Source organism: Pseudophryne corroboree, chromosome 3, assembly GCF_028390025.1.
Source record: "Pseudophryne corroboree isolate aPseCor3 chromosome 3, aPseCor3.hap2, whole genome shotgun sequence".
Lineage (NCBI taxonomy): Eukaryota > Metazoa > Chordata > Amphibia > Anura > Myobatrachidae > Pseudophryne > Pseudophryne corroboree.
The window spans coordinates 470,345,055-470,372,240 of NC_086446.1; the positions used below are offsets into that span (position 1 = coordinate 470,345,055).

The 27,186-nt window shown below is 46.0% G+C and overlaps 1 protein-coding gene across 1 annotated transcript in view; it reads right to left on the bottom strand.

The window, feature by feature from the left end:
- The window catches only part of DHRS7C (dehydrogenase/reductase 7C), a 127,854-nt gene that overhangs the window by 68,380 nt on the left and 32,288 nt on the right, over positions 1–27,186 (bottom strand). The window contains exons 2-3 of the mRNA XM_063960769.1: positions 22,078–22,244; positions 18,341–18,453 (exon numbers count right to left, since the gene is read on the bottom strand). Coding sequence (XP_063816839.1) covers positions 18,341–18,453; positions 22,078–22,231 — 267 coding nt within the window. The 5' untranslated portion in view covers positions 22,232–22,244. The remainder of the gene's footprint in view (positions 1–18,340; positions 18,454–22,077; positions 22,245–27,186) is intronic.

Below are 27,186 nucleotides of genomic sequence, written 5' to 3' on the forward strand. Positions count from 1 at the left end.
GGGGTCCAGGCTCCTCGGGAAATCCAGGGGTAATCCACGTACTTAAAAAAAAAAAAAAAACGGTGTCCCGACCACGAACTGAAAGGGGACCCATGTTTGCACATGGGTCACCTTTCTACGAATGCCAGAAACCCACTCTGACTTCTGTCTAAGTGGGTTTCTTCAGCCAATCAGGGAGCGCCACGTTGTAGCACTCTCCTGATCAGCTGTGTGCTCCTGTACTGAGTGACAGGCGGCACACGGCAGTGTTACAATGTAGCGCCTATGCGCTCCATTGTAACCAATGCTGGGAACTTTCTGCTCAGCGGTGACGTCACTTTAGGTCAACCGCAGGGCAGAAAGTTCCCATCATTGGTTACAATGTAGCGCATAGGCGCTACATTGTAACACTGCCGTGTGCTGCCTGTCAGTGAGGACAGGACCACACAGCTGATCAGGAGAGTGCTACAACGTGGCGCTCCCTGATTGGCTGAAGAAACCCACTTAGACAGAAGTCAGAGTGGGTTTCTGGCATTCGTGGAAAGGTGACCCATGTGCAAACATGGGTCCCCTTTCAGTTCGTGGTCGGGACACCGTTTTTTTTTATTTTTTCAAGTACGTGGATTACCCCTGGATTTCCCGAGGAGCCTGGACCCCTGGATCTCGTGAGTATAATTTCTTCAACAGGTACCCCTTGGATTCTACTGGAGAAGAGGACCGACCTGCGTGGGAACTTAAGGTAAGTATGTATGTATGTGTGTATGTATGTAATAAAATTATACTTTCACGGTGTGTGTGTCTTGTCTTTTTTTGGGTATTTTTTTAGTAGTAGTACTACAGGTACCAGCGGGCCCGTTTTTCCGTCTCATGCTGGTACTTGTGGTTCTCCAAGTACCAGCATGCGGGGGAGGCTTGCTGGGCCTTGTAGTACTGCTACTAAAAACAATATCTTTTCTTTTACAACAAAGGCTATCAGCCTCCCCATCCGCAGCCCATTGGATGGGGGGGGACAGCCTCGGGCTTCACCCCTGGCCCTTGGGTGGCTGGGGGGGGGACCCCTTGATTGAAGGGGTCCCCACTCCCCCAGGGTACCCCGGCCAGGGGTGACTAGTTGGATTTTTGATGCCACGGCCGCAGGGCACTATATCAAAGTGACCCCCGGCTGTGGCATTATCTGTCCAGCTAGTGGAGCCCGGTGCTGGTTTTAAAAATACGGGGGACCCCTACTCTTTTTGTCCCCCGTATTTTTGGAACCAGGACCAGGCGCAGAGCCCGATGCTGGTTGCTTAAATATGGGGGAACCCCTGTCAATTTTTTCCCCATATTTCTGCAACCAGGATCGGCTCAAAGAGCCCGAGGCTGGTTATGCTTAGGAGGGGGGACCCCACGCAATTTTTTTTAATAAAATAACAACTTTCCCACCCCTTCCCACTGATATACATGCACGGATCTCATGGATCCCTGCATGCCTATCCAATCACGGGAAAAAAAAGTAGGTCTGTTTTTTTTTAGCACTTTTTTACGAGTTGTAATTTTTCACGGCAGTGTTTGTTTGTTTTTTGCTTTGCACTTCTTAGTAAATGACCGAGATTCATACTTAAACAGCCGCGTTTTGACCGATGGTGTATTCATTCGTCATTTTTTACTTGGACTTGCAAAAAATTACGAATGCCCTCATCTCTGCCGTGATTAGTGTTTAGTAAATTACCGAGATGACACTTTGATGAAAAAACGGCATCTCGGTCAAAATCGGGAGCTTAGTAAATTTACCCCAAGGAGAGTCTCCACAATCCTAATTCTCACTTGCAGTGCACAGGTTCAGTTTACTGCCACTAAACTGACCCCTGACACCTAGCACAGTGAGACAGGATTAGACAGGCAAGTCTTAGAATACAGCCGCAAACTTGCTAAGTTCACAGAGTAGTAACAGAACCCCAGCAAGCTAAACGACTGACTCCAGTCTTACTGCTAGGTCTGGATTGGCAGAGTGTAATACCAAATCCCCAGGCCTATTTGCAGTAAGCAACAAACAAATACAAAGCTACACAGTACTGGCTAACTTTCAGGAACTGACTAACCAACAAAGATTCAGCAGCATCTGCTTAACCTGGAAAGAGGCCTTATAAAGCAGGTGCTGTCCACGCCCCACTCAGACCTCACAGACTGTGAGCACAAAAACCAGCACCGGATCCCCTGCCGTGCACAGAGCCTATAACCACTGCACAGCAAAAGACCCGAACCGGAGTATCAGCTGCGCTCAGGTTACTCCGCTAGTACTTGTCTCCCGGTTGCCATGACGACGTGGCAGCACAGGGCAGGAGACCCTAACAATAGTATACTTTATGGATGACGAGTGACGACACAGAGGTAGGTACAGCAGTGGCCTACCGTACTGCTATATACAGTATAATGGACCTGGTGGACACTGTCAGCAGACTGCTAAACTACTAGTATAAAAAAAAAAGCCACCACAGGTATACAATGTAGATGGATGGATAGTATACTTTATGGATGACGAGTGACGACACAGAGGTAGGTACAGCAGTGGCCTACCGTACTGCTATATACAGTATAATGGACCTGGTGGACACTGTCAGCAGACTGCTAAACTACTAGTATAAAAAAAAAGCCACCACAGGTATACAATGTAGATGGATGGATAGTATACTTTATGGATGACGAGTGACGACACAGAGGTAGGTACAGCAGTGGCCTACCGTACTGCTATATACAGTATAATGGACCTGGTGGACACTGTCAGCAGACTGCTAAACTACTAGTATAAAAAAAAAAGCCACCACAGGTATACAATGTAGATGGATGGATAGTATACTTTATGGATGACGAGTGACGACACAGAGGTAGGTACAGCAGTGGCCTACCGTACTGCTATATACAGTATAATGGACCTGGTGGACACTGTCAGCAGACTGCTAAACTACTAGTATAAAAAAAAAAGCCACCACAGGTATACAATGTAGATGGATGGATAGTATACTTTATGGATGACGAGTGACGACACAGAGGTAGGTACAGCAGTGGCCTACCGTACTGCTATATACAGTATAATGGACCTGGTGGACACTGTCAGCAAACTGCTAAACTACTAGTATAAAAAAAAAAGCCACAGGAGTGTTTTTCAGGCAGATAAACGTATACTGGTGGTCACTGTCAGCAAAACTCTGCACTGTACTCCTGCTATAGCTGCTCCCCAGTCCCCACAATTAAGCAGTGTGAGCACTCAGCACAGATATATCATGCAGCACACTGAGCACAGATATGGTATGGAGCGTTTTTTTTCAGGCAGAGAAGAGAACGGATAAAAAACTGGTGGTCACTATCAGCAAAACTCTGCACTGTACTCCTCCTAACAGCTGCTCCCCAATCCTCCCCACAATAGTAAAATAAACAAGCAAAGCAATCAGATCAACTGTCTCGTATATAAACGGAGAGGACGCCAGCCACGTCCTCTCCCTATCAATCTCAATGCACGTGTGAAAATGGCGGCGACGCGCGGCTGCTTATATAGAATCCGAATCTCGCGAGAATCCGACAGCGGGATGATGACGTTCGGGCGCGCTCGGGTTAACCGAGCCATACGGGAGAATCCGAGTATGGCTCGGACCCGTGTAAAAAGGGTGAAGTTCGGGGGGGTTCGGTTTCTCGGAAACCGAACTCGCTCATCACTAAATATAATCAATTCCTCCGTGGGGACATTCACCAGCAGCAATTGCCTCCAGAAAGTACACGGGGACCTGAGATGGTGGATTCCAGTGGGGACGAATTAATAATCTGTGAGGAGGGGTATGTACACAGTGAAAGGGGTGAGGAATCGGAGGATGATGATGAGGTGGACATCTTGCCTCTGTAGAGCCAGTTTGTGCAAGGAGAGATTGATTGCTTCTTTTTTGGTGGGGGCCCAAACCAACCAGTCATTTCAGTCACAGTCGTGTGGCAGACCCTGTCACTGAAATGATGGGTTCGTTAAAGTGTGCATGTCCTGTTTATACAACATAAGGGTGGGTGGGAGGGCCCAAGGACAATTCCATCTTGCACCTCTTTTTTCTTTCATTTTTCTTTGCATCATGTGCTGTTTGGGGACAATTTTTTTGAAGGTTCATCCTGCCTGACACTGCAGTTCCACTCCTAGATGGGCCAGGTGTTTGTGTCGGCCACTTGTGTCGCTTAGCTTAGTCACACAGCCACCTTGGTGCGCCTCTTTTTTTTTTTTTTTTTTTTGCATCATGTGCTGTTTGGGGACAATTTTTTTGAAGGGCCATCCTGCCTGACACTGCAGTGCCACTCCTAGATGGGCCAGGTGTTTGTGTAGGCCACTTGTGTCGCTTAGCTTAGTCACACAGCCACCTTGGTGCGCCTCTTTTTTTCTTTGCATCATGTGCTATTTGGGGACAATTTTTTGGAAGGGCCATCCTGCCTGACACTGCAGTGCCACTCCTAGATGGGCCAGGTGTTTGTGTCGGCCACTTGTGTCGCTTAGCTTAGTCACACAGCTACCTTGGTGCGCCTCTTTTTTTCTTTGCATCATGTGCTGTTTGGGGACAATTTTTTGGAAGGGCCATCCTGCCTGACACTGCAGTGCCACTCCTAGATGGGCCAGGTGTTTGTGTAGGCCACTTGTGTCGCTTAGCTTAGTCACACAGCCACCTTGGTGCGCCTCTTTTTTTCTTTGCATCATGTGCTGTTTGGGGACAATTTTTTGGAAGGGCCATCCTGCCTGACACTGCAGTGCCACTCCTAGATGGGCCAGGTGTTTGTGTCGGCCACTTGTGTCGCTTAGCTTAGCCATCCAGCGACCTCGGTGCAAATTTTAGGACTAAAAATAATATTGTGAGGTGTGAGGTGTTCAGAATAGACTGGAAATGAGTGGAAATTATGGTTATTGAGGTTAATAATACTATGGGATCAAAATGACCCCCAAATTCTATGATTTAAGCTGTTTTTTTAGGGTTTTTTTGAAAAAAACACCCGAATCCAAAACACACCCGAATCCGACAAAAAAATTTCGGTGAGGTTTTGCCAAAACGCGTCCGAATCCAAAACACGGCCGCGGAACCGAACCCAAAACCAAAACACAAAACGCGAAAAATTTCCGGTGCACATCACTAATTATAAGTCTGCTAACTCTTCATTGGATGTTACAGCTGCATGATTGGCTAACAAGCCTTTGCAACAATTATTACTTTTTGAGGATTTATTTGGAACTGTGGGGGTCATTCCGAGTTGATCGCACGTAGCAACTTTTTGCTGTCCATGCGATCAACTAGACGCCGGGGCTGCGATCGCTTGTTCAGCCCTGCTATGCTAAAAAAGTTTCCTGTAAAAGAAGACTAGGGTAAGAGTTACTTACCCTGTGCGATCGATCCAGTGATGCAGGTCCCAGAATTGACGTCAGACATCCGCCCTCAAAACGCCTGGACACACCTGTGTTGGACTCACCACTCCCCGAAAACGGTGAGTTGCCACCCGGATCTGCCTACCTCCTGTCAATCTTTTTGCGGTTGTCGCTGCGACCGCTTCCTTCGGTAGCGGCGTTGCTGCCTGGCGACGGCCATTGCCAAGCAATGACACGCCTGCACAATGCGGCCGCCGCGCATGCGCAGTTCTGACCCGATTGCACGGCTGCAAAGAAGCGCAGCATGCGATCGGATCGGAATGACCCCCTGTGTCCCTTTTAAAATCAACTTTCTGGCCAAAGCAGCATCTTTATGTTTTTATGTTAACGGTATTCTTGTGTTTTACTTTTAATATGTGCATATTAAAAAATAAATAAAAAATTATACTGTATTGTTAAAATTCCTACTAGCGCACTCTGGGTGTGGTATGGTCAGGAGACCGCCGGTCAGCATACCGATGCCGGGATCCCGGCAGCATACCAACGCCGGGGAGGGCCGAGTGCAGCAAGCCCCTTGCGGGCTCAGTGGCGACCTGTGGTCGCAACAGGTTCTATTCCCACTCTATGGGTTTCGTGGACACCCACGAGTGGAAATAGTCCCTGCTGGTCGGCATGCCTACCGTCGGGAAAGTGAGGGGGCGGTATGTTGGTGGAGGTCATGTGACCTGTAGTCTCCCGACCTCCGGTCACATGAATACCACCCGCGCACTCTGAAATAATGTTATAAGGCTTTTTTATTCTGTATGCTTAAAAAAAAGTGCTGTATTAAGTATTACAATGTGATGCTCCAAAACCACACCAACCCAGGGGGCCCGAATTTATTCAGGACTTACCATTATGGTGCCTTTCCCAATATGCGGTCTGTAAATGCCAGAGATTCATGCTAATTAAAAACATCCTTGGTTAGGTGGGAGGGGTGCTAATCCAAGCTGTAGGAGTCTCCTACTCAAGTGTGCACATGTACACAATATAGAATATATGGGGGGGGGGGGGGGGGGGGGGGGCTGGGACCATGGACTGCACACTCTTTTTTTTTCTTTTACGGGTGCCACTAATATAACACACATATAATAGTGGTCAGATTTTGTTTATATTAGTGTAACTTTTATTGAGTTGCTGTACACAGGCCGCCAAAAGCGGCATTACTTCATTATTTACTGCTCAGAGACACCACTATTCCAATTTGTTAGGAAATAATTAGGTTTCTACAGTATCCTGTTGTGAACAGAGTTTTTTTTTTTTTTTTATGGGCCTTACTGGTAAAAAGGGGCGAACTAGAAATACTTGCAGCAAGCAAACAGTATGATATTATAGGCATTATTGAAACTTGGTGGGACGAATCTCATGATTGGACAATCTAGAAGGCTATACACTGTTTAGGAGAGACAGACTAAATAAAAGGAGTGGAGGGGTGTGTCTTTGCGTAAAACCATTTTTAAAACCTGATATACGGGAGGATTTGCAGGAGGGGACTGTAGACACTGTCGAGACGCTATGGGTAGAAACTGCATGCAGCGAAAAGGGAATAAAAAATTTAGTATTGGGGGTATGCTACAGGCCGCCTGGTATTAATGTATCTGACGAGGAATTGTTACTGAAGAAAATTGAAAGAGCAGCAGGAGTAGGTGACATAGTAGTGATGGGAGATTATAACTACGATTCATGTGATACTGCTAGGGGTAATAAGTTTTTAAACACACTTAATGATAACTACTGAGGAACCCACCAGGTACAATGCAATCTTAGACCTGGTATTAACAAACAATGGGGAATTGGTATCAGATATTATAGTGGGGGATCCCATAGGAAACAGCGACCACAATAAGGTCACATTCAATATGTTTTCATAAACAGCATTATACTGGCTCAACTAGGACTCTAAATTTTAGCAAAGCCAACTTTGAAATGATGAGGTAAACTTTAAGGGATATTGATTGGGAAGGTTTGTTTCTAGGAAAAAATACTACAGAGAAATGGGATGTATTAAAATCACTACTAGCTAAAAATACTCTCAAATTTATTCCTACGTGCAGCAAAAAAAGGATTAAAAATAATAAACCGATGTGGTTTAATAAAAAAATAAAGGAACTTATGGGCAAGAAAAGGCGAGCATTTAAAAAATACAAATCTGATGGGAATGCGGAATCATTTCAGCAATATAAGGACTGTAACAAAATATGCAAAAGAGAAATAAGAGCGGCTAAAGTAGAAATAGAAAAACTAGTAGCAAAGGAAAGCAAATCAAATCCCAAAAAATTATTTAAATACATTAATAGCAAGAGATTAAATAAGGAGAGTATAGGCCCTGTAAAAGACAAGTTGGGAGTCTTAATCAAAAATGATAATGACATAGCGGACATACTTAATGAGTTTTTTTTCAACAGTATTTACTAGAGAGGACCCAATTCAGGGACTAACACACAATCTCAATAATGAGAATATCCCACTGATAGGTACTTATTTAAGTGGGGAGGTAGTCTGTGACCGATTAAAACATTTAAAGATTAATAAATCACTGTGGCCCGATGGAATTCACCCAAGGGTTCTAATGGAGCTTCACTCTGAACTTGCAAAACCGCTATTTTTGATCTTTAAGGATTCAGTTATATCAGGTATGGTTCCCACAGACTGGCGTATAGCGGAAGTAGTGCCTATATTCAAAAAGCAACGTAAAGCTAAACCGGGTAACTATAGACCAGTTAGTCTTACATCTATAGTGGGGAAAGTACTGGAAGGAATTCTAAGGGATAGTATTCAGAAGTTCCTTGAAGCCAATAAAGTCATTAAAAGTAATCAACATGGATTTGTGAAGGACAGATCCTGTCAAACCAACTTACTTGGTTTTTATGAAACAGTAAGTGCAAACCTCGATCAGGGTAAAGAGGTGGATGTAATCTTTTTAGACTATGCCAAAGCTTTCGACACAGTGCCACACGTGCGACTTATCTACAAGTTACAAGAAATAGGGCTAGGAAGCACAATATGCACTTGGGTCAAGAATTGGGTAGATAATAGAGAGCAGCGTGTTGTGGTTAATGGATCTCTTTCAAATTGGACTGAAGTGTTCAGTGGTGTGCCACAAGGCTCGGTATTAGGACCGCTATTGTTTAACATTTTCATTAATGATCTAACAGAAGGTCTCGAGAGCATGGTGTCAATTTCTGTAGATGATACCAATTTGTGTAAGGCTATAAATACGAAGGAGGATGCTGAGTATCTTCAGAACGACTTAGTTAAATTAGAAGCATGGGCAGCCAAATGGAGAATGCGCTTCAACACAGACAAGTGTAAGGTAATGCACTGTGGTAGCAAGAACAAAAATAACGCCTACATACTGAATGGGGTAAAATTAGGGGGTACTGTACTGGAAAAAGACTTAGGTGTTCTCATAGATAGCAATCTAAGCAGCAGTACCCAAAGTAGGATGGCAGCAAAGAAGGCTAATAAGATATTAGCATGCATAAAACGGGGAATTGATGCAAGGGACGAGGGTGTTATACTCCCGTTATATAAATCACTAGTGAGGCCACACCTTGAATACTGTGTACAATTCTGGGCACCGTACTACAAAAAGGATATCCTGGAGCTAGAAAAGGTTCAGAGGAGGGCGACCAAACTATTAAGGGCATGGAGACGATGGAATACAAGGAAAGGCTTGAAAGACTAGGCATGTTTACATTGGAAAAGAGGAGACTAAGAGGGGACATGATCAACATCTACAAATATATAAGGGGACAATACACAGAGCTTGCACGGCACCTATTTTTGGCCAGATCAACACATAGGACTCGTGGACACATGCTCAGGTTAGAGGTGAGGAGATTCCGCACAATACATCGTAAAGGCTTTTTCACGGTAAGGACAATACGTTTTTGGAATTCCCTGCCTGAGAGAGTTGTAATGGCGGACTCTGTCAACACCTTTAAGAATGGGTTAGATAAAATCCTAATGGATAAGGATATCCAGGGTTATGGTGCATAGTCACGCACTATAGTTACTATAAAAAGGGAAAAAATGAAACGGCTGACATCAGCATCAGTCAAAATTTTAGATAAATCATCATGCATAGGAGACCACAAATAGGTTGAACTCGATGGACAATAGTCTTTTTTCAACCTTAGATACTATGTTATATCAAAGTTTGTTCCTTTAAACTTCCAAAACATCCAGAATTATCAAATTATTCAAATTATCCCAAATATGGTAGTTCGCGCAATTCTAATTAGATATCCATTGCTGGAGATAATGTACTTAGGTAGCACAGTAAATAATTTGACACTATAAATGTTCCATAATACATAAAATAAAGAGATTACATTTCTTCAGACCACTAATGTAAGACAGATCACTTTGGGTGTTTAAGGTGAACACACTCGTAAATTAAGTCTGAGCCAGATTCCTGGGACTTCAAGGTGTTTTAAAAAATAAGATTTTAAACCTACCGGTAAATCTATTTCTCGTAGTCCGTAGAGGATGCTGGGGACTCCGTAAGGACCATGGGGAATAGACGGGCTCCGCAGGAGACATGGGCACTTTAAGAAAGAACTTGACTCTGGGTGTGCACTGGCTGCTCCCTCTATGCCCCTCCTCCAGACATTAGTTAGAGAAACTGTGCCCAGAGGAGATGGACAGTACGAGGAAAGGATTTTTGTTAATCCAAGGGCAAGATTCATACCAGCCACACCAATCACACCGTATAACTCGTGACAAACTACCCAGTTAACAGTATGAAAACAACAACATAGCATCAGTCCAAGACCGATGAAACTATAACAGAACCCTTATCTAAGCAATAACTATATACAAGTCTTGCAGAAGTAGTCCGCACTTGGGACGGGCGCCCAGCATCCTCTACGGACTACGAGAAATAGATTTACCGGTAGGTTTAAAATCTTATTTTCTCTAACGTCCTAGAGGATGCTGGGGACTCCGTATGGACCATGGGGATTATACCAAAGCTCCCAAACGGGAGGGAGAATGCGGATGACTCTGCAGCACCGATTGAGCAAACAGGAGGTCCTCCTCAGCCAGGGTATCAAACTTATAGAACTTTGCAAAGGTGTTTGACCCCGACCAAACAGCAGCCCGGCACAACTGTAGTGCCGAGACCCCTCGGGCAGCCGCCCAAGAAGAGCCCACCTTCCTAGTGGAATGGGCCTTAACCGATTTTGGTAACGGCAATCCTGCCGTAGAATGCGCCTGCTGAATCGTGTTACAGATCCAGCGAGCTTTGAAGCAGGGCCGCCAACTTTGATGGCTGCATACAGGACAAACAGTGCTTCTGTTTTTCTGATCCTAGCCATTCTGGCCACGTAAATTTTCAAAGCCCATACCACATCAAGAGACTCGGAATCCTCCAAGTCACGTGTAGCCACAGGCACGACAATAGGTTGGTTCATATGAAAGGATGAGACCACCTTAGGTAGGAATTGAGGACGGGTCCGCAATTCCGCTATATCCATATGGAAAACCAGATAGGGGCTTTTATGTGATAAAGCCGCCAATTTCGGAACTCGCCTAGCCGAAACCAAGGCTAACAACATGACCACTATCCAGGTGAGATATTTCAACTCCACTGTCTTAAGTGGTTCAAACCAATGTGACTTAAGGAAACTTAACACCACGTTAAGGTCCCAAGGTGCCACCGGAGGTACAAGAAAATGGATAAGGCCGAAATCTGAACTTTTAATGGAGCCTAATTTTAGGCCCAAATTTACTCCAGTTTGTAGGAAACGAAGAAAACGGCCCAGGTGGAATTCTTCCGTAGGAGCATTCCTGGCCTCACACCAAGAAACATATTTTCTCCTTATTCGGTGATAATGTTTAGATGTCACGTCCTTCCTAGCCTTTATTTGCGTAGGAATGACCTCATCCGGAATACTTTTTTCTGCTAGGATCTGGCGTTCAACCGCCATGCCGTCAAACGCAGCCGCGGTAAGTCTTGGAACAGACAGGGACCTTGTTGTAACAAGTCCAGCCTTAGAGGAAGAGGCCACGGATCTTCTGTGAGCATTTCTTGCAGATCTGGATACCAGGTCCTCCGTGGCCAATCTGGAACAATGATAATTGCTCTCACTCCTCTTTTTCTTATTATCCTCAACACCTTGGGTATGAGAGGAAGAGGAGGAAACACATACACCGAATGGAACACCCACTGTGTCACTAGGGCGTCTATAGCTACCGCCTGAGGGTCTCATGACCTGGCGCAATACCTTTGTAGCTTTTTGTTGAGACGGGATGCCATCATGTCTATTTGGGGTAGTCCCCACCGACATGCAATCAGCGCGAAGACTTCCTGATGAAGTCCCCACTCTCCCGGATGCAGAGCGTGTCTGCTGAGGAAGTCTGCTTCCCAGTCGTCCATTCCCGGAATGTACACTGCTGACAGAGCGCTTACATGATTCCCCGCCCAGCGAAGAACTCTGGTGGCTTCCGCCATTGCCACTCTGCTCCTTGTGCCGCCCTGGCGGTTTACATGAGCTGCTGCGGTGATGTTGTCTGACTGGATCAGAACTGGTCGATTGCGAAATAAGATCTCCGCTTGACGTAGGGCGTTGTATATGGCCCTTAGTTCCAGGATGTTGATGTGAAGACAAGTCACTTGACTTGACCAAAGTCCTTGGAAATGTCTTCCCTGTGCGACCGCTCCCCAACCTCGGAGGCTCGCGTCCGTGGTCACCAGGATCCAGTCCTGAATGCCGAACCTGCGGCCCTCTAGAAGGTGAGCACTGTTCAGCCACCACAGGAGAGATACTCTGGCCCTGGGGGACAGGGTGATCCGCTGATGCAATTGCAGATACGACCCGGACCATTTGTCCAATAGGTCCCCTTGGAAGGCCCTTGCATGGAATCTGCCGTATGGAATGGCTTCGTATGTTGCCACCATCTTTCCCAGAACTTGAGTGCAATGATGTACTGACACTTGTTTTGGTTTCAACAAGTTCATGACTAGAGTCGTGAGTTCCTGCGCTTTTTCCTTCGGAAGAAAAACCCTTTTCTGGTCTGTGTCCAGAATCATGCCCAAGAAGGGCAGACGAGTTGTAGGATTCAGCTGAGACTTTGGAATATTGAGAATCCAGCCGTGTCGCTGTAACACATTCAGTGAAAGTGATACGCTGCTCAGCAACTTCTCCCGTGATCTCGCTTTTATGAGGAGATCGTCCAAGTACTGGATAATTGTGACACCCTGCTTGCGCAGGAGCACCATCATTTCCACCATTACCTTGGTGAAAATTCTTGAGGCCGTGGAAAGCCCAAACGGCAACGTCTGAAATTGGTAATGACAATCCTGTACCGCAAATCTCCGGTACGCCTGATGAGGATATATGGGAACATGCAGGTATGCATCCTTTATGTCCAGAGATACCAAAAAATCTCCCCCTTCTAGGCTGGCGATGACCGCCCTGAGTGATTCCATCAGTGGCGGAACAAGCAAGCGGTGGGCCCAGGTGCAACAAAATGCTTTGGGCCCCCCCCCCCCATCCCATCCAAGTCCACCCCATGGGCAGTGCGCGCCGTAGGCGCGCGCAAAAATACATAGTGGCGTGGCTTCGTGGGGAAGGGGTGTGTCCACAAAATAATACCAATTCATAAAACGGTGCACAGTAGTCTCCATTCTTCAAATTACGCCGCACAGTAGCACCACTACACCAGGTAGAGACCCTTTTACTCCTTACAGCGAACAGATTCCCCTTTTTACACATAACGGCAGACAGTGTGCACTTTTTACACATAACGGCAGACAGCGTGCCCTCGTTACACATAGCGGCAGACAGCATACACTTTTTACACAATGGTAGACAGCGTGCCCTCGTTACACATAGCGGCAGACAGTGTGCCCTCGTTACACATAGCGGCAGACAGCGTGCACTTTTTACACATTACGGCAGACAGCGTCCCCATTTTACACATTACGGCAGACAGCGTCCCCATTTTACACATTACGGCAGACACCATACACTTTTACACATAACGGCAGATAGCGTGCCCTTTTTACACATTACGGCAGGCAGATTCTACCTTTTTACACATAGCGGCAGGCAGATTCCCCATTTTTATACATAGTGGCAGGCAGATTCCCCATTTTTATACATAGCGGCAGGCAGATTCCCCATTTTTACACATTGCAGCAGGCAGATTCCCCATTTTTACATTGCGGCAGGCAGATTCCCCATTTTTACACATTGCGGCAGGCAGATTCCCCATTTTTACATTGCGGCAGGCAGATTCCCCATTTTTTACATTGCGGCAGGCAGATTCCCCATTTTTATACATAGCGGCAGGCAGTCCCCCCTTTTTACACATTGCGGCAGGCAGTCCCAACAAATAAAAAAAGAAAGAGACAGAAAGAAAGAAAGAAAGAAAGAAAGAAAGAAAGAAAGAAAGAAAGAAAGAAAGAAAGAAAGAAAGAAAGAAAGAAAGAAAGAAAGAAAGAAAGAAAGAAGAATTATACTTACCCTCTCTGTTGGCTCAGGCTCCTCGGTGCAGCTTCCCGGGCAGTAGAGAAGAAGGAGGAGGGAGGTGAAGGAGGGAGCCGCAGCAGCGCTGTGTTACTGGTGGAGGCGCTGCTGCTGCTGCCCCTCTGCTTCCCTATAGGCTGTTCTCAGAGACAGCCTATAGTGAAGCAGAGGAGCAGCAGCGCCTCCACCAGTAACAAAGCGCTGCTGCGGCTCTCTCCTTCACTGAGAGACTGTGACCTGTTTGTATATGAGGGAGGGAGGGACGGACCCTCCTCCCTCCTTCGTGTGCGGGTGGCCAGAATCGTTCCTTATGACGGGCGGGTCACGGGAGCGCTGGTGTGCGGCTGCGGCATGACATACAATGAGTCATTGTGACTCATTCATGTAATGCCGGCCGGCGGCTGTGGGCCCTTGAGTGCGGCGGGGCCCCAGTGCAATGCACTGCCTGCCCCGCCAGTAGTTCCGCCCCTGGATTCCATCTTGAACTTGAACCGTTTAAAGTAAAGGTTCAGGGATTTTAAATTTAAAATGGGTCTGACCGAACCGTCCGGTTTCGGAACCACAAACAGAGTTGAGTAGTACCCCTGCCCTCTTTGAAGCAGGGGAACCTCTACCACCACTTGTTGCAGACACAATTTGTGAATCGCATGTAACACTATCTGCCTTTCCAGGGGTTGTTTCAGTAGGGCCGATTTGAGAAACCGGCGAGGAGGCACTTCTTCGAATTCCAGCTTGTAACCCTGGGAAACAATTTCTATTGCCCATGGATCCATCTGTGAGTGGACCCAGACGTGGCTGAACAGTCGAAGATGTGCCCCCACAGGAGCTGACTCCCTCAGGGGGGCCCCAGCGTCATGCGGTGGATTTAGCAGAGGCCGGGGAGGACTTCTGTTCCTGGGAACTAGCTGTGTTGTGCAGCTTTTTCCCTCTGCCCTTACCTCTGGCAAGAAAGGACGATCCACGTGCTCTCCTGCTTTTATTGGAACGAAAGGACTGAATTTGATAATGAGGCGCTTTCTTAGATTGTGAGGGAATATATGGCAAAAATGTTTTATTTACCTGCTGTAGCCATGGAGACGAAATCCGAGAGGCCCTCTCCGAACAATTCCTCACCCTTGTAAGGCAACAACTCCATATGCCTCTTTTAGTCGGCATCACCTGTCCATTGCATATTCCACAGGACACGTCTAGCAGAAATCGACATAGCGTTGACTCTAGAACCCAGTAGACTAACGTCTCTTTGGGCCTGTCTTATAAATAAATATATATATATATATATATATATATATAAGACAACATCTTTTACATATAAATATAAATATATATATATATATATATATATATATATATATACTAGGGACAATAACATGGTATCCTTATCTAGGGTTTCAATCTCCGCTGATAAGGTATCTGTCTACGCTGCTACAGTGCTATAAACCCATGCCGACACAATCGCCGGTCTGAGTAGTGTACCAGAATGTGTGTAAATGGACTTCAAAGTACTCTTACTGCATACTATCTGCAGGATCCCTGAGGATAGCTGTAAAGTCAGCGCTACCTTTTTGGGTAAACATGTCAATGCCTTGTACACCCTAGGGGAAGATTCCCATCGTATCCTGGCCCCATTAGGGAAAGGATACTCCCTGAGAATTCTTTTTGGGAAGCTGCAGCTTCTTGTCTGGAGATTCCCGCTCTTTTTCTTCATGAGAGGAGGGAAATTTACCTCAGCTTTCTTCCCCTTAAACATGTGTACCCTCGTGTCAGGAACAGATGAGTCATCAGTGATATGCAAAACATCTTTTATTACAATAATCATATATTGAATACTTTTCTGCCAGGTTTGGCTGTACTTTGCATTATCGTAGTCGACACTGGAGTCAGACTCCGTGTCGATATCAGTGTCTATTATTTTGGATAGTGAGCGTTGTGAGACTCTGAAGGTCTCTGTGACATAGGGACAGACATGGGTAGATACCCTGTCTGTTCTCTAATCTTTTGTGTAGTAAATTCATCTTAGCACTTAATTTCACATATCCAATCAGGCGTCGGCGTTGTCGACGGAGACATCACACACACACACACACACACACACACATTTGCTCCATCTCCTCCTTAGGAGAGCCTTTTACCTCAGACATGTCGACACACACTTACCGACACACCACACACTCAGGGAATGCTCTTCTGAAGACAGTTCCCCCACAAGGCCCTTTGGAGAGACAGAGAGAGAGAGTATGCCAGCACACACCCCAGCGCAATATGACCCAGGAAAAACACAGCAATTTAATGTTTACCCCGTAGCGCTGTTATTATTATCTGCGCCGAATTATGAGCCCCCCCTCTTCTTTAAAACCCTCTCTTCTACCGTGTTATAAGCAGGGGAGAGTCCTGGGAGCTTCCTCTCAGCGGTGCTGTGGAGAAAAACATAGCGCTGGTGAGTGCTGAGGGAGAAGCCCCGCCCCCTGGGCGGCGGGCTTCAGTCCCGCTAAAAGTGTAAAATTGGCAGGGGCTCATGCATATATACAGTGTCCAGCTGTATATATGCTCTCTTTTGCCAAATAAGAGGTTTATATTGCTGCCCAGGGCGCCCCCCTGCGCCCTGCACCCTTACAGTGACCGGAGTATGTGAGGTGTATGGGAGCAATGGCGCACAGCTGCCGTGCTGTGCGTTACCTCAGTGAAGCTCACGAAGTCTTCTGCCGCCTTTTGAAGCCTTCTTTCTTCTCATACTCACCCGGCTTCTTTCTTCTGGCTCTGTGAGGAGGACGGCGGCGCGGCTCTGGGACGAACGTCCAGGGCAAACCTGTGTTCCGACACCCTCTGGAGCTAATGGTGTCCAGTAGCCTAAGAAGCAGAGCCTATCATTTAAGTAGGTCTGCTCCCCTCTCCTCAGTCTCTCGATGCAGGGAGTCTGTTGCCAGCAGTGCTCCCTGAAAATAAAAAACCTAACAAATATACTTTCTTAGCAGGAAACTCAGGAGAGCTCCCTGCAGTGCACCCCTCTGCCTCTGGGCACAGTCTTAAACTGAGGTCTGGAGGAGGGGCATAGAGGGAGGAGCCGGTGCACACCCAGAGTCAAATTCTTTCTTAAAGTGCCCATGTCTCCTGCGGAGCCCGTCTATTCCCCATGGTCCTTACGGAGTCCCCAGCATCCTCTAGGACGTTAGAGAAAAGTATTTAGACAGAGGCGGATTCAGAGGAGAGTGTCTGGGTACAGTTTCTGTGGGGGGGGGGGGGGGGGGGCTCCCCACTCCTTTCCCTCTTGTCCCTTTTTGGCCGCTAGAGACTACTGCACCTGCGTAGATCTCAAGGAACATTGAGCCTAATTCAGACCTGATCATTGCTCTGCGAATTTGCAGAGGTTTGCAATCGGATAGTCGCCGCCCAGAAATAGTGAAATACCGCCCTGTGCAAGTCTGCGTACGGCATGTGAAAAGCTTTGCAAACATCGGTTAGCTGCAAATCCGTTCGCAACTGACTCACGATCGAATGATTTTTCCAGTCTGTGCAGTCTGTGCGTACAGTGCGAAAGAAACAGGCTGCTCGGGCCGGAGCTAACGTCACATACCCACCCTAAAAACGCTTGGAAACGCCTGCATTTTTCTTGACACTCCCATGAAACGGCCAGTTACTACACCCAAACGTTCGCTTCCTGTCAATCAATCTGCGTACGCCTAGCGATAAAAAAAGACACAGGATTTTTTTGCAGTTTGGCCTCGCGTCTGCGCATTGCGATCCATACACATGCACAGTCGTTCGATAATCAGCCGCTGTGCGATTTCACACAACAGCGATCTGGTCTGAATTAGGCCCATTGTTCTCATACCATTTTCCCACCAGTGATTATCGTACATGCGCACATCTTTGGAAAAATGCCATCTGCTCATTTCTGTAGCACCAAACAGCAAGTTTATACAGGTTGAGTATCCCATATCCAAATATTCCGAAATACGGAATATTCCGAAATACGGAGTTTTTTGAGTGAGAGTGAGATAGTGAAACCTTTGTTTTCTGATGGCTCAATGTACACAAACTTTGTTTAATACACAAATTATTAAAAATATTGTATTAAATGACCTTCAGGCTGTGTGTATAAAGTGTATATGTAACATAAATGAATTGTGTTAATGTACACACACTTTGTTTAATGCAAAAAGTTATAAAAAATATTGGCTAAAATTACCTTCAGGCTGTGTGTATAAGGTGTATATGAAACGTAAATGCATTCTGTGCTTAGATTTAGGTCCCATCACCATGATATCTCATTATGGTATGCAATTATTCCAAAATACGGAAAAATCCCATATCCAAAATACCCCTGGTCCCGAGCATTTTGGATAAGGGAGACTCAACCTGTATTGTTAATAATGGGTACAGCCATTATAGATAGATTCATGCATATAACATAAGGCTGATTCAGATTTTCATGCAATAAGTATATATTAAATATTATGCTATAACTAAGGAAGGATATAACACAGTGACTCACCACACTTGGATCTGCTACACTTATAAGGGCATCATGTAATGCTTCCAGCTTCTCCCAAGTTTTCCCGCAGAGGACCAGTCGAGCTCCCGCAGCATGGAACACCCTGGAGCATTCTAAATATGTCACAATATATGAACCAAATGTCAGTTACCTAGGATTTACTGAGCTTCTCTAGCACATCAAATTCTAAAGGTATTTCAGCTAACACACAGTTCCTACAAAAAATGCTCAAAAACAGACCAGACACCATAATTCTCACTATCCAGTTTGTATTGTGGTTGATTATGATTGCATTAATATTTCATTCAGTTGTATAGTTATCTGTACTGTATCTCAGTATTCTCCAATGATATCTCCTGATTATAGACAGTGGCATTGTATGCAAATGAGAGGAATATGTTTAGCAGTGACTGAGTGATTTAAAAAAAGATGATATATTCCAATATAACTTTGGGAATTATAGAAATATTTTAGAAGTGCAGATGGCAAGAACAATTACACTTCATTTAATATTTTTGGCGCTTCACAACACTCACTGTGTTTTATTTTCTAATAACTGATGTCATTATTGATATGTATCAAAGGGCCAAGGACTCCTTGTTCTACAACACCATCATTTGTGTTGCATTACACATTTTTTTTTAAAGTTTTTACTTACAGAATTTTATCTTACTGTCCTACAGTATATCTGTTATTTCTCTAATCATCTAGCTGATACTAAAATATGTTCTTGTTTACTTTTATGTTTAATTCACACAAATAAGATGCTGCAATGCACAATGTGCCAATGCACCATAATCGTATCCTCAATCATTGCTGTTTTAGGTACAGAGCGCCAACTTGCGACACGTCCCACATGGAGCCATTTGTGACCACCTTTCTGCCTACACATACGCTATAATAATGTCATTTCTTATATCTGCGTCTGTTTATCATATAAGAGGACATGGGAGCAGTGGTGGAACTCCCTGAGGAAACGGAAGCATTAGCCTCCGGGCACCAGCTGTCAGGGGTGAACAGATAAGTCCATCTATAACTGCTGCCTGCATCCTGCTGATCACTGTAGCAGTGCAAGCAGCAGTTATACATAGATCTATTTATGGGAAACGGAACTGCTGTCACAAGCTAGCAGCTACCTGATACAATAAAAAAAACCATCTTTATTGTGACACAGGGCGGGATGTATTAAGATACATCGCCGCCCCTCGCCGCTTATCGCAGCGATGTTGATCGCATATGTACTAACATATGCGATCAATATCGCAATGTGGTGACGGAGGCCCCCCACGATACCTGTGAGGTGGTCTGCGGGGGGTCTCCGTCACCTCCCAGGCATCTCCACACTGCCTACATGCCGGGAAGCAGCCCATCTGTACATCGGTGCAGCCGAATGTGCAAGGACTGAGATGCCCACTTTTATCACCCATGCATGCTGTAATCCCGATTGGTGTGCCAATCGGGGCTGGTTCTAGACCCTTTGGCGCCCCGGGCGGAAAATGGGGGTGTGGCTTCATACAGGGGGCGTGGTCAGTTACGCCCCCTGTACAGTGGAGTAGCGCCGCTGAAAGAAAAGAAAAATACTTACTATCCCCACTCCCGACCGCTGCAGATCTCTGCCGGCGCCGCTCCTTTCCTCGGATGACAGACACTAGAGGTCAATTATGACCCCTAGCGTCTGTCAGTCCCACAATGCTGTGCGTTGCGCGATGACGTCATCACGCACCGCACAGCAAAAGTCCTCTACACGAAGGGAAACTAGACGCGTAGCGTCTAGTTTCCCTTTACAGTGGGGGACAGCAGGACCAGCGGGGGACACAGCGGCCAGCGGGGGGCACAGAGTAGTGGATCTTGCCATGGTGCGGCGCCCTCCGGAAGGCGGCGCCCCGGGCAAAAGTCCTGCTTGCCCGTGGCAAGATCCGCTACTGGTGCCAATATATGCCGCCATCAATCGCACCATGGAAACTTGAACCCGCCTCCTATGCTTGTGCTTGCACTGACACATCTGCAACACTCTCATAATACACCCACTGAATGGGCCATTGTTGTGTGCACTACTAACCACCTCTCAGTCACCGCCCAGGAACACCTTTCTGATACTGCCTGACTAGATCAAAACATCGCCTTTATGCGTATACTCTGTGTAGTACATGCACTGCAGGGGGTATCAGAAATCCATGCACATACATAGATGCCAATAACAGCTCAAATATGTGAATATGGGCATTGCACATGTATAGCGTGTGGCTCTGAATCAGGCCACAGTGTCAATGGGTGTGGCTTAACTGCTGCACAAGGATTTGGTAGAGGAGATACAGGTTTTCTATGTTCGCAGTCATTAAAATAGAGAAAACATTAACCACAACATATTTATTACACAAATCATGAATAACTACAGTATATTACAAATACAACATTTACAAGACAAAAAATGACTGGCTGTTATGGGAAAAACTTGCCTACTGTAAGTATGATATGTCACAATATCCTATACTTAGGGGTCGATTCATTATCATACAAAGTGGGCTATGCTTAATAGAACATATTGTACCCGATTTTGAGTTGGACGTTGCCACTTCTGTGTCTGCGTCTTTTGCCATGGCTGCATCTGCGACTTTTTACAAATGCTGCTACAAAGCCCTTCCCTGGGGTACATCTATGGATATGCAAATACTAAGATGCCCACTTTCCATGTTTGTACTTTGTAGATGATAAAAAAAACAATTGATATGTCTTAATACGCATCATCAGCCGCATCATCAAAAAATGCCCTATGGCAGAACGGTTATGTGAATGGTTCTGCATCTTTGAGCAAAATCCCTATCAGCAACATACCGACAACATGCCTGTTACACCTCCATAAGACGCAACATCCCCGTTTGTCTGTTTAGCCACTCTCCTGTTACTGCCCAGCAACACCCTTCACATTTACCACGCATCATGTGTACTGTGACTTTGTGCAAACAAATTTAGGATACATGTGCAGTGCAACTCTGATGCATGCGCAGATGGAAACCATGGCTCCCACTGATTCAGTGGTGGACCCTATTTTGATGTTTGCACAGTTGGCCGATGTCTTTTGCACATGTATCAGAACTGAACTGTGCACGTGCAGTGATTGACTAGCGATGGAGGTTGCAGTAAAGATTTGACAGGCAGTGTGCGTTTATGAGAGGTAAAGGGGGCAGCTTGTCAAATACGAGCATGTCATGAGCATTTTCTGGGCGTGTAGCAGCCAGTGACTGCATTTTCATTGGCAGATGGACTGGCCCCTTAGGTCCGACAGACATTTTGAGCAGCCACAGGTCTTCTCAGAAGTATGATGGTGCAACCGATGTTGTGTCTTTTTACGCAGGCAGCGGATTAGAGACACAGCTGATGGGCGTCTCTGTACAAATCCCAGCAGCTGCGGCATTAGCATATTTTCACAGTACATCTTCATACGAAGATGCAGTTGTGAGGGGATTTGCCTCCACCCCTGAGTCAGGTCATCTTTTAACCAGTTAAGCCAATAACTAACAGCCATCTTGATAAATCTCTATTTCTTACTGTTGTGCAGACAAACAACTGCTGCAACCAATCAGAATGCTTTAAGAATGGCTAGTGGGAAACCACAAGACAGCTAATGTTAGACAATGCAATCCCCAACCTGGTGATGTGCTCTAATCAAATTCACTTGTAGGCATTAACACCAGAACATACATTTACTGTGCGAGTACAATATATACATAATGCCTTACCTTTACCCAGGCCCGACACAGCGTCAGTAATCACTACTACTTTATTTTTCACCGCTGATCTGGACATCAGACGTACAACTTCTCTGTATATATATATGATGCCGCTTATCCCCAAGATAAGCAAAGGTAATATAAGAAAAGTAAGAAATCCCATCCTTTCCCTAAAGCTGAGAGAAAAATACAGATGCAATGTAACATATATAGCAAACTTATGAAAAATACATCTGATGCACAATACAGTTACTAACCGTTATTCAGGATGTGCACTATACTATGGTTTTGGATTTGGAAATAAATTGATTATAATCTCATTTACCTTACATTATATTTAAACAAAATAAGATACAATTATATTTCATAAGGTAAGTCAGAAAATGTAGTCAAACAATGTTACCCCTCGCTGCCTATGGCCCTCATTCCGAGTTGATCGCTCGCTGGCTAATTTTAGCAGCCGCGCAAACGCTATGCCGCCGCCCACTGGGGAGTGTATTTTAGCTTAGCAGAAGTGCGAACGCATGTGCAGCCGAGCTCTGCAAAAACAGTTTGTGCAGTTTATGAGTAGCTCTGAACCTACTCAGCACTTGCGATCACTTCAGCCTATTCGTGTCCGGATTTGACGTCATACACCCGCCCAGCAAAAGGCACAGCCACGCCTGCGTTTATTCAGACATGCCTGTGTTTTTGCAAACACTCCCTGAAAACGGTCAGTTGACACCCAGAAACGCCCCCTTCCTGTCAATCTTCTTGCGGCCATCAGTGCGACTGAAAACTTCGCTAGAACCTGTGCACAACCACAATGGGCTTTGTACCTATACGTCGCGCGTGCGCATTGCAGGGCATACGCATGCGCAGAAATGCAGTTTTTTAGCCTGATTGCTGCGCTGTGAACAACGGCAGCTAGCGATCAACTCGGAAAGACTCCCTATGGGTGCAACTCAAAAGCAGGTGACATTGGGGGTAATTCAGACCTGATCGCTAGGGTGCGTTTTTTGCATTCCTGCGATCAGGTAGTCGCCGCCTACAGGAGGTGGGTATGGTGTGTGTACAGGTGTGCGATGGCTTGTGCTGGAGAGCCTCTGAACAGCCCAGGACTTACTCAGCCGCTACGATGATCGGAGCCGGAGATGACGTCAGAAATCCTCCCACAGTTGCCACCCACAAACGCCCTCTTCCTGTGAATCTCCTTGCGATCACCGGTGCATGCTGAATTTTCACACTATCGCGTCACTGACCGGCGATCCCCATTGCTGAGGTCCGTCATGCCTGCGCATTGCAGTGCATAGGCATGCTCAGTGCAGACCTGATCGCAGCCTATGAGAAAATGCACAGCAGCGATCAGGTCTGAATCGGCCCCATTGTCCTCTAGTTGTCAGTGCAATTTGCCCAGATTTGTGATCTAAGCCATCACTGATTTAGCTGTTTTCCACACAACTGCCATATTAAACAAATATGAGAGATCATGCACTATGTGTTCAGTAGATAAGCTGAGTGTGTGAGCTGATCTCATTGCCATAGCAGGGCAGTAATGCCCCTTTAGCCAGCCCCTCTACCTCAGCCACATGTGATGTCATGACATCACATAAGAGGGGCCAAGGCCAGGAAATGCAGAGCGGCTCTCAATGCTTCAGGGTGCCTTTCCAGGTTACAGGTTGCCCTTCGCCTTGTGTCCTGGGCGACAGCACCACTTACAAACCATTTAGTTATGGTCCTGGCTGGTTCGGTATTACTTTGAATAAAATACTACAATATGTGCTATGCGATAACATACACAGTACTAAAGTTCTTAGTGAAGGTGATGGACTAAAAAGCCTTATTGATCTTCATCTCGCCCATGTAGGATTATTAGTGGGTTGGTGTTTTACCTTTCTGACACATAAAATGGGAATTAATAAGGTTAAAGTAACGTCCCCTGGTGAGCCTTCTGTCTGTGGGTCCAATGGTGTGAGTTTGGGAGAGACACGGATGGTTCCAGATTGCACTTGTTAGTGTACAACATCATGCCATATAGAGGGCGGAATGCATCAATCAGTATCCCACCACTCAGGACAGCTCGGAGCTTATCTACGCATGCGGCTAGGGACACACGCTCCGTGGGGGTTGCTGGGAGGGATCGATTTGTATTGGTATCTGATTGGGATCCGATGGTAGGAGGGTTTGCGGAGTTGCTATTTATTTGTAAGTAGGAATTACTGAAATCCTAGTGTTTGGTGTGTGCATTATGTTGATTACTCTCCAGAGAAAGACGTATTTCACTGGCTGCCTCATCTCAACATAGAGAATGACATGGGGCAATGGAGGTAGTTTTATCATCAACTCGTCATGTGGAGAGGAAGAACAAACTGGGTTCTGTTATTGAATGAACTTCAGCTTGACTATTTCTACTGGAAAGGAACAAAGTGGCGAGAGTGAAGATGCTGGGTTGGGCTAAAAGCACCTACCTCTGAACAGAGTGGAGATTCTGGGTACCAAGACCGTGGCTGGATCTAAGGACCTGAATAACAAGGACTATCTGAGCTATGAAACCTGAGGACACTCAGGACATTGCAAATGACAAAAGGGTAGATGAGACACAATCCCAGGCATAGTGAACCAGGATTTGGAAGTTGAACAGAGTATACAGTAGTGCTGCATGTGGACCTCATAAAGGTACTGCTTTGTGTTATTGTTGGAAAGTTGGGAGTTCGTAATGGATAATAGGGAAGTACTTTGTTGACATTAAAGCTAGCATATGTCAAAAACATTATAATGATGGGTGAATGCTTATACAGTTGTAAAGTGTTTTAAAGCATAGATGTAAAGTGAGTTAAGGCATTTTAACCAAGTCGGCATTCATAAACATGATAATAAAGCATCATTTTTAAAGTTATAAAACCAAAATGGCTTTAAATTACATTACAACAATGTTGTCATTCTCCCGTCTACATAATGCAGTTGACATGTTGTCTGTCGACAGCATTACTGTAGCATTCCTCCCACTTTTCTGATGACCAAAGTCGAGACACCTCTGTTTTTTGTTTGTTTGTTTGTTTGTTTGTTTGTTTGTTTGTTTTATAAATTCAAGTAAATGTACTTCTACATGGACCGAAGAAGATCTGATCCATGGTTGGTATAAAAAAAAATATGTTTTCTTTCTAATAAATGACTTCCCAGTGTCTGGATCCTGTCATTAATTTAATATTTTTTTATAGGCGGGCTACAGGTGTCAGTGGGCATTTTGGCACTTGTTGTTCCACAAGTGCTTGCATGCTGGGACAGGCTTATTGGGGTGCGGGGAATAGCTCTGGGCTTTCAGCCAAGGCCTGGGAGTTCTGCGAGAGGAGACCCCTCTTTTTTTTTTGGGTGGGGGGACATACTTTCTAAGGAATTCCAAGCCTGGGCTGAGCAGTTTGTGGCTGGTTTATGTTAAGGAAGTGGGACTCCGCACTGTGCATCTCCATGCTATAGTGTAAGCCCCCAGGCTGGTTCTGGTTATTGGAAAATTGAGGGGAGCCCATGCTGGTTTTCCTCTGATTTTCCAACAACAGGCCAGGCAGAGAGGTCCGGGACTGGTTATTAATTTGTGGGGGAACCCTATGCCATATTTTTTCTAATTTTAACAGTTTAACCACTCTTTGCAGTGACAACTAGAGATGTGTGATTTTAAAATGTCCAGAAATCAAAATCCACACAAAATTTGTGGGTCCAAAACAAAATGCGGTCCGGATCTCCAGAGGAGGTCCGATCCGAAGAGAGTCCCTGTTTGGATCTTCCTGCGGTTTTGAATTCGGATTTTAAATGCTAATTTCAGTTTTGGATTATAAAAAGGAGATTTATGGTAAGAACTTACCCTTGTTAAATCTCTTTCTGCGAGGTACACTGGATTCCACAGGGAATAACATTGGGGTGTAGAGTTGGATCTTGATCCAGAGGCACCAACAGCAAAAGCTTTAACCTTCCCAGGATGCATAGCGCCGCCTCCTCTATAACCCCGCCTCCGTGCACAGGAGCTCAGTTTGTCAACCAGTCCAATGCAGTAGCAGGTAAGAGAGACGACAACAGTTAATAGCCACAGACATCACATTCTCATGACAGGAAAAGGTATCAGCGGCTAATGCCTTACCTATCCGAAGAAGCCAAGTGCGTCAGGGTGGAAGCCCTATGGAATCCAGTGTACCTCGCAGAAAGAGATTTAACAAGGGTAAGTTCTTACCATAAATCTCCTTTTCTGCTGCGGGGTACACTGTATTCCACAGGGATAACATTGGGGATGTCCTAAAGCAGTTCCTCATGTGAGGGGACGCACTGCAGTGGGCACAAGAACCCGGCGTCCAGAGGAAGCATCCTGGGAGGCGGAAGTATCAAAGGCATAGAACCTTATGAACGTGTTCACTGAGGACCACGTAGCCGCCTTGCACAATTGTTCCAGGGTCGCACCACGGCAGGCCGCCCAAGAGGGTCCAACAGACCGAGTAGAATGGGCTCTGATAGTAGCAGGAGCTGGAAGGCCAGCCTGTAAGTAAGCTTGTGCAATAGAGATGTGCACCGGACATTTTTCTCTAACGTCCTAAGTGGATGCTGGGGACTCCGTAAGGACCATGGGGATTAGCGGCTCCGCAGGAGACTGGGCACAACTATAAAGAAAGCTTTTAGACTACTGGTGTGCACTGGCTCCTCCCACTAAGACCCTCCTCCAGACTTCAGTTGGATTCTTGTGCCCGGCTGAGCTGGATGCACACTAGGGGCTCTCCTGAGCACCTAGAAAGAAAGTATATTTAGGTTTTTTATTTTACAGTGAGATCTGCTGGCAACAGACTCACTGCAGCGAGGGACTAAGGGGAGAAGAAGCGAACCTACCTAACAGGTGGTAGTTTGGGCTTCTTAGTCTACAGGAGACCATTAGCTCCAGAGGGATCGACCGCAGGACCTGACCTTGGTGTTCGTTCCCGGAGCCGCGCCGCCGTCCCCCTTACAGAGCCAGAAGCAACGAAGAGGTCCGGAAAATCGGCGGCAGAAGACTTCAGTCTTCACCAAGGTAGCGCACAGCACTGCAGCTGTGCGCCATTGCTCCTCATGTACACCTCACACTCCGGTCACTGATGGGTGCAGGGTGCTGGGGGGGCGCCCTGAGGG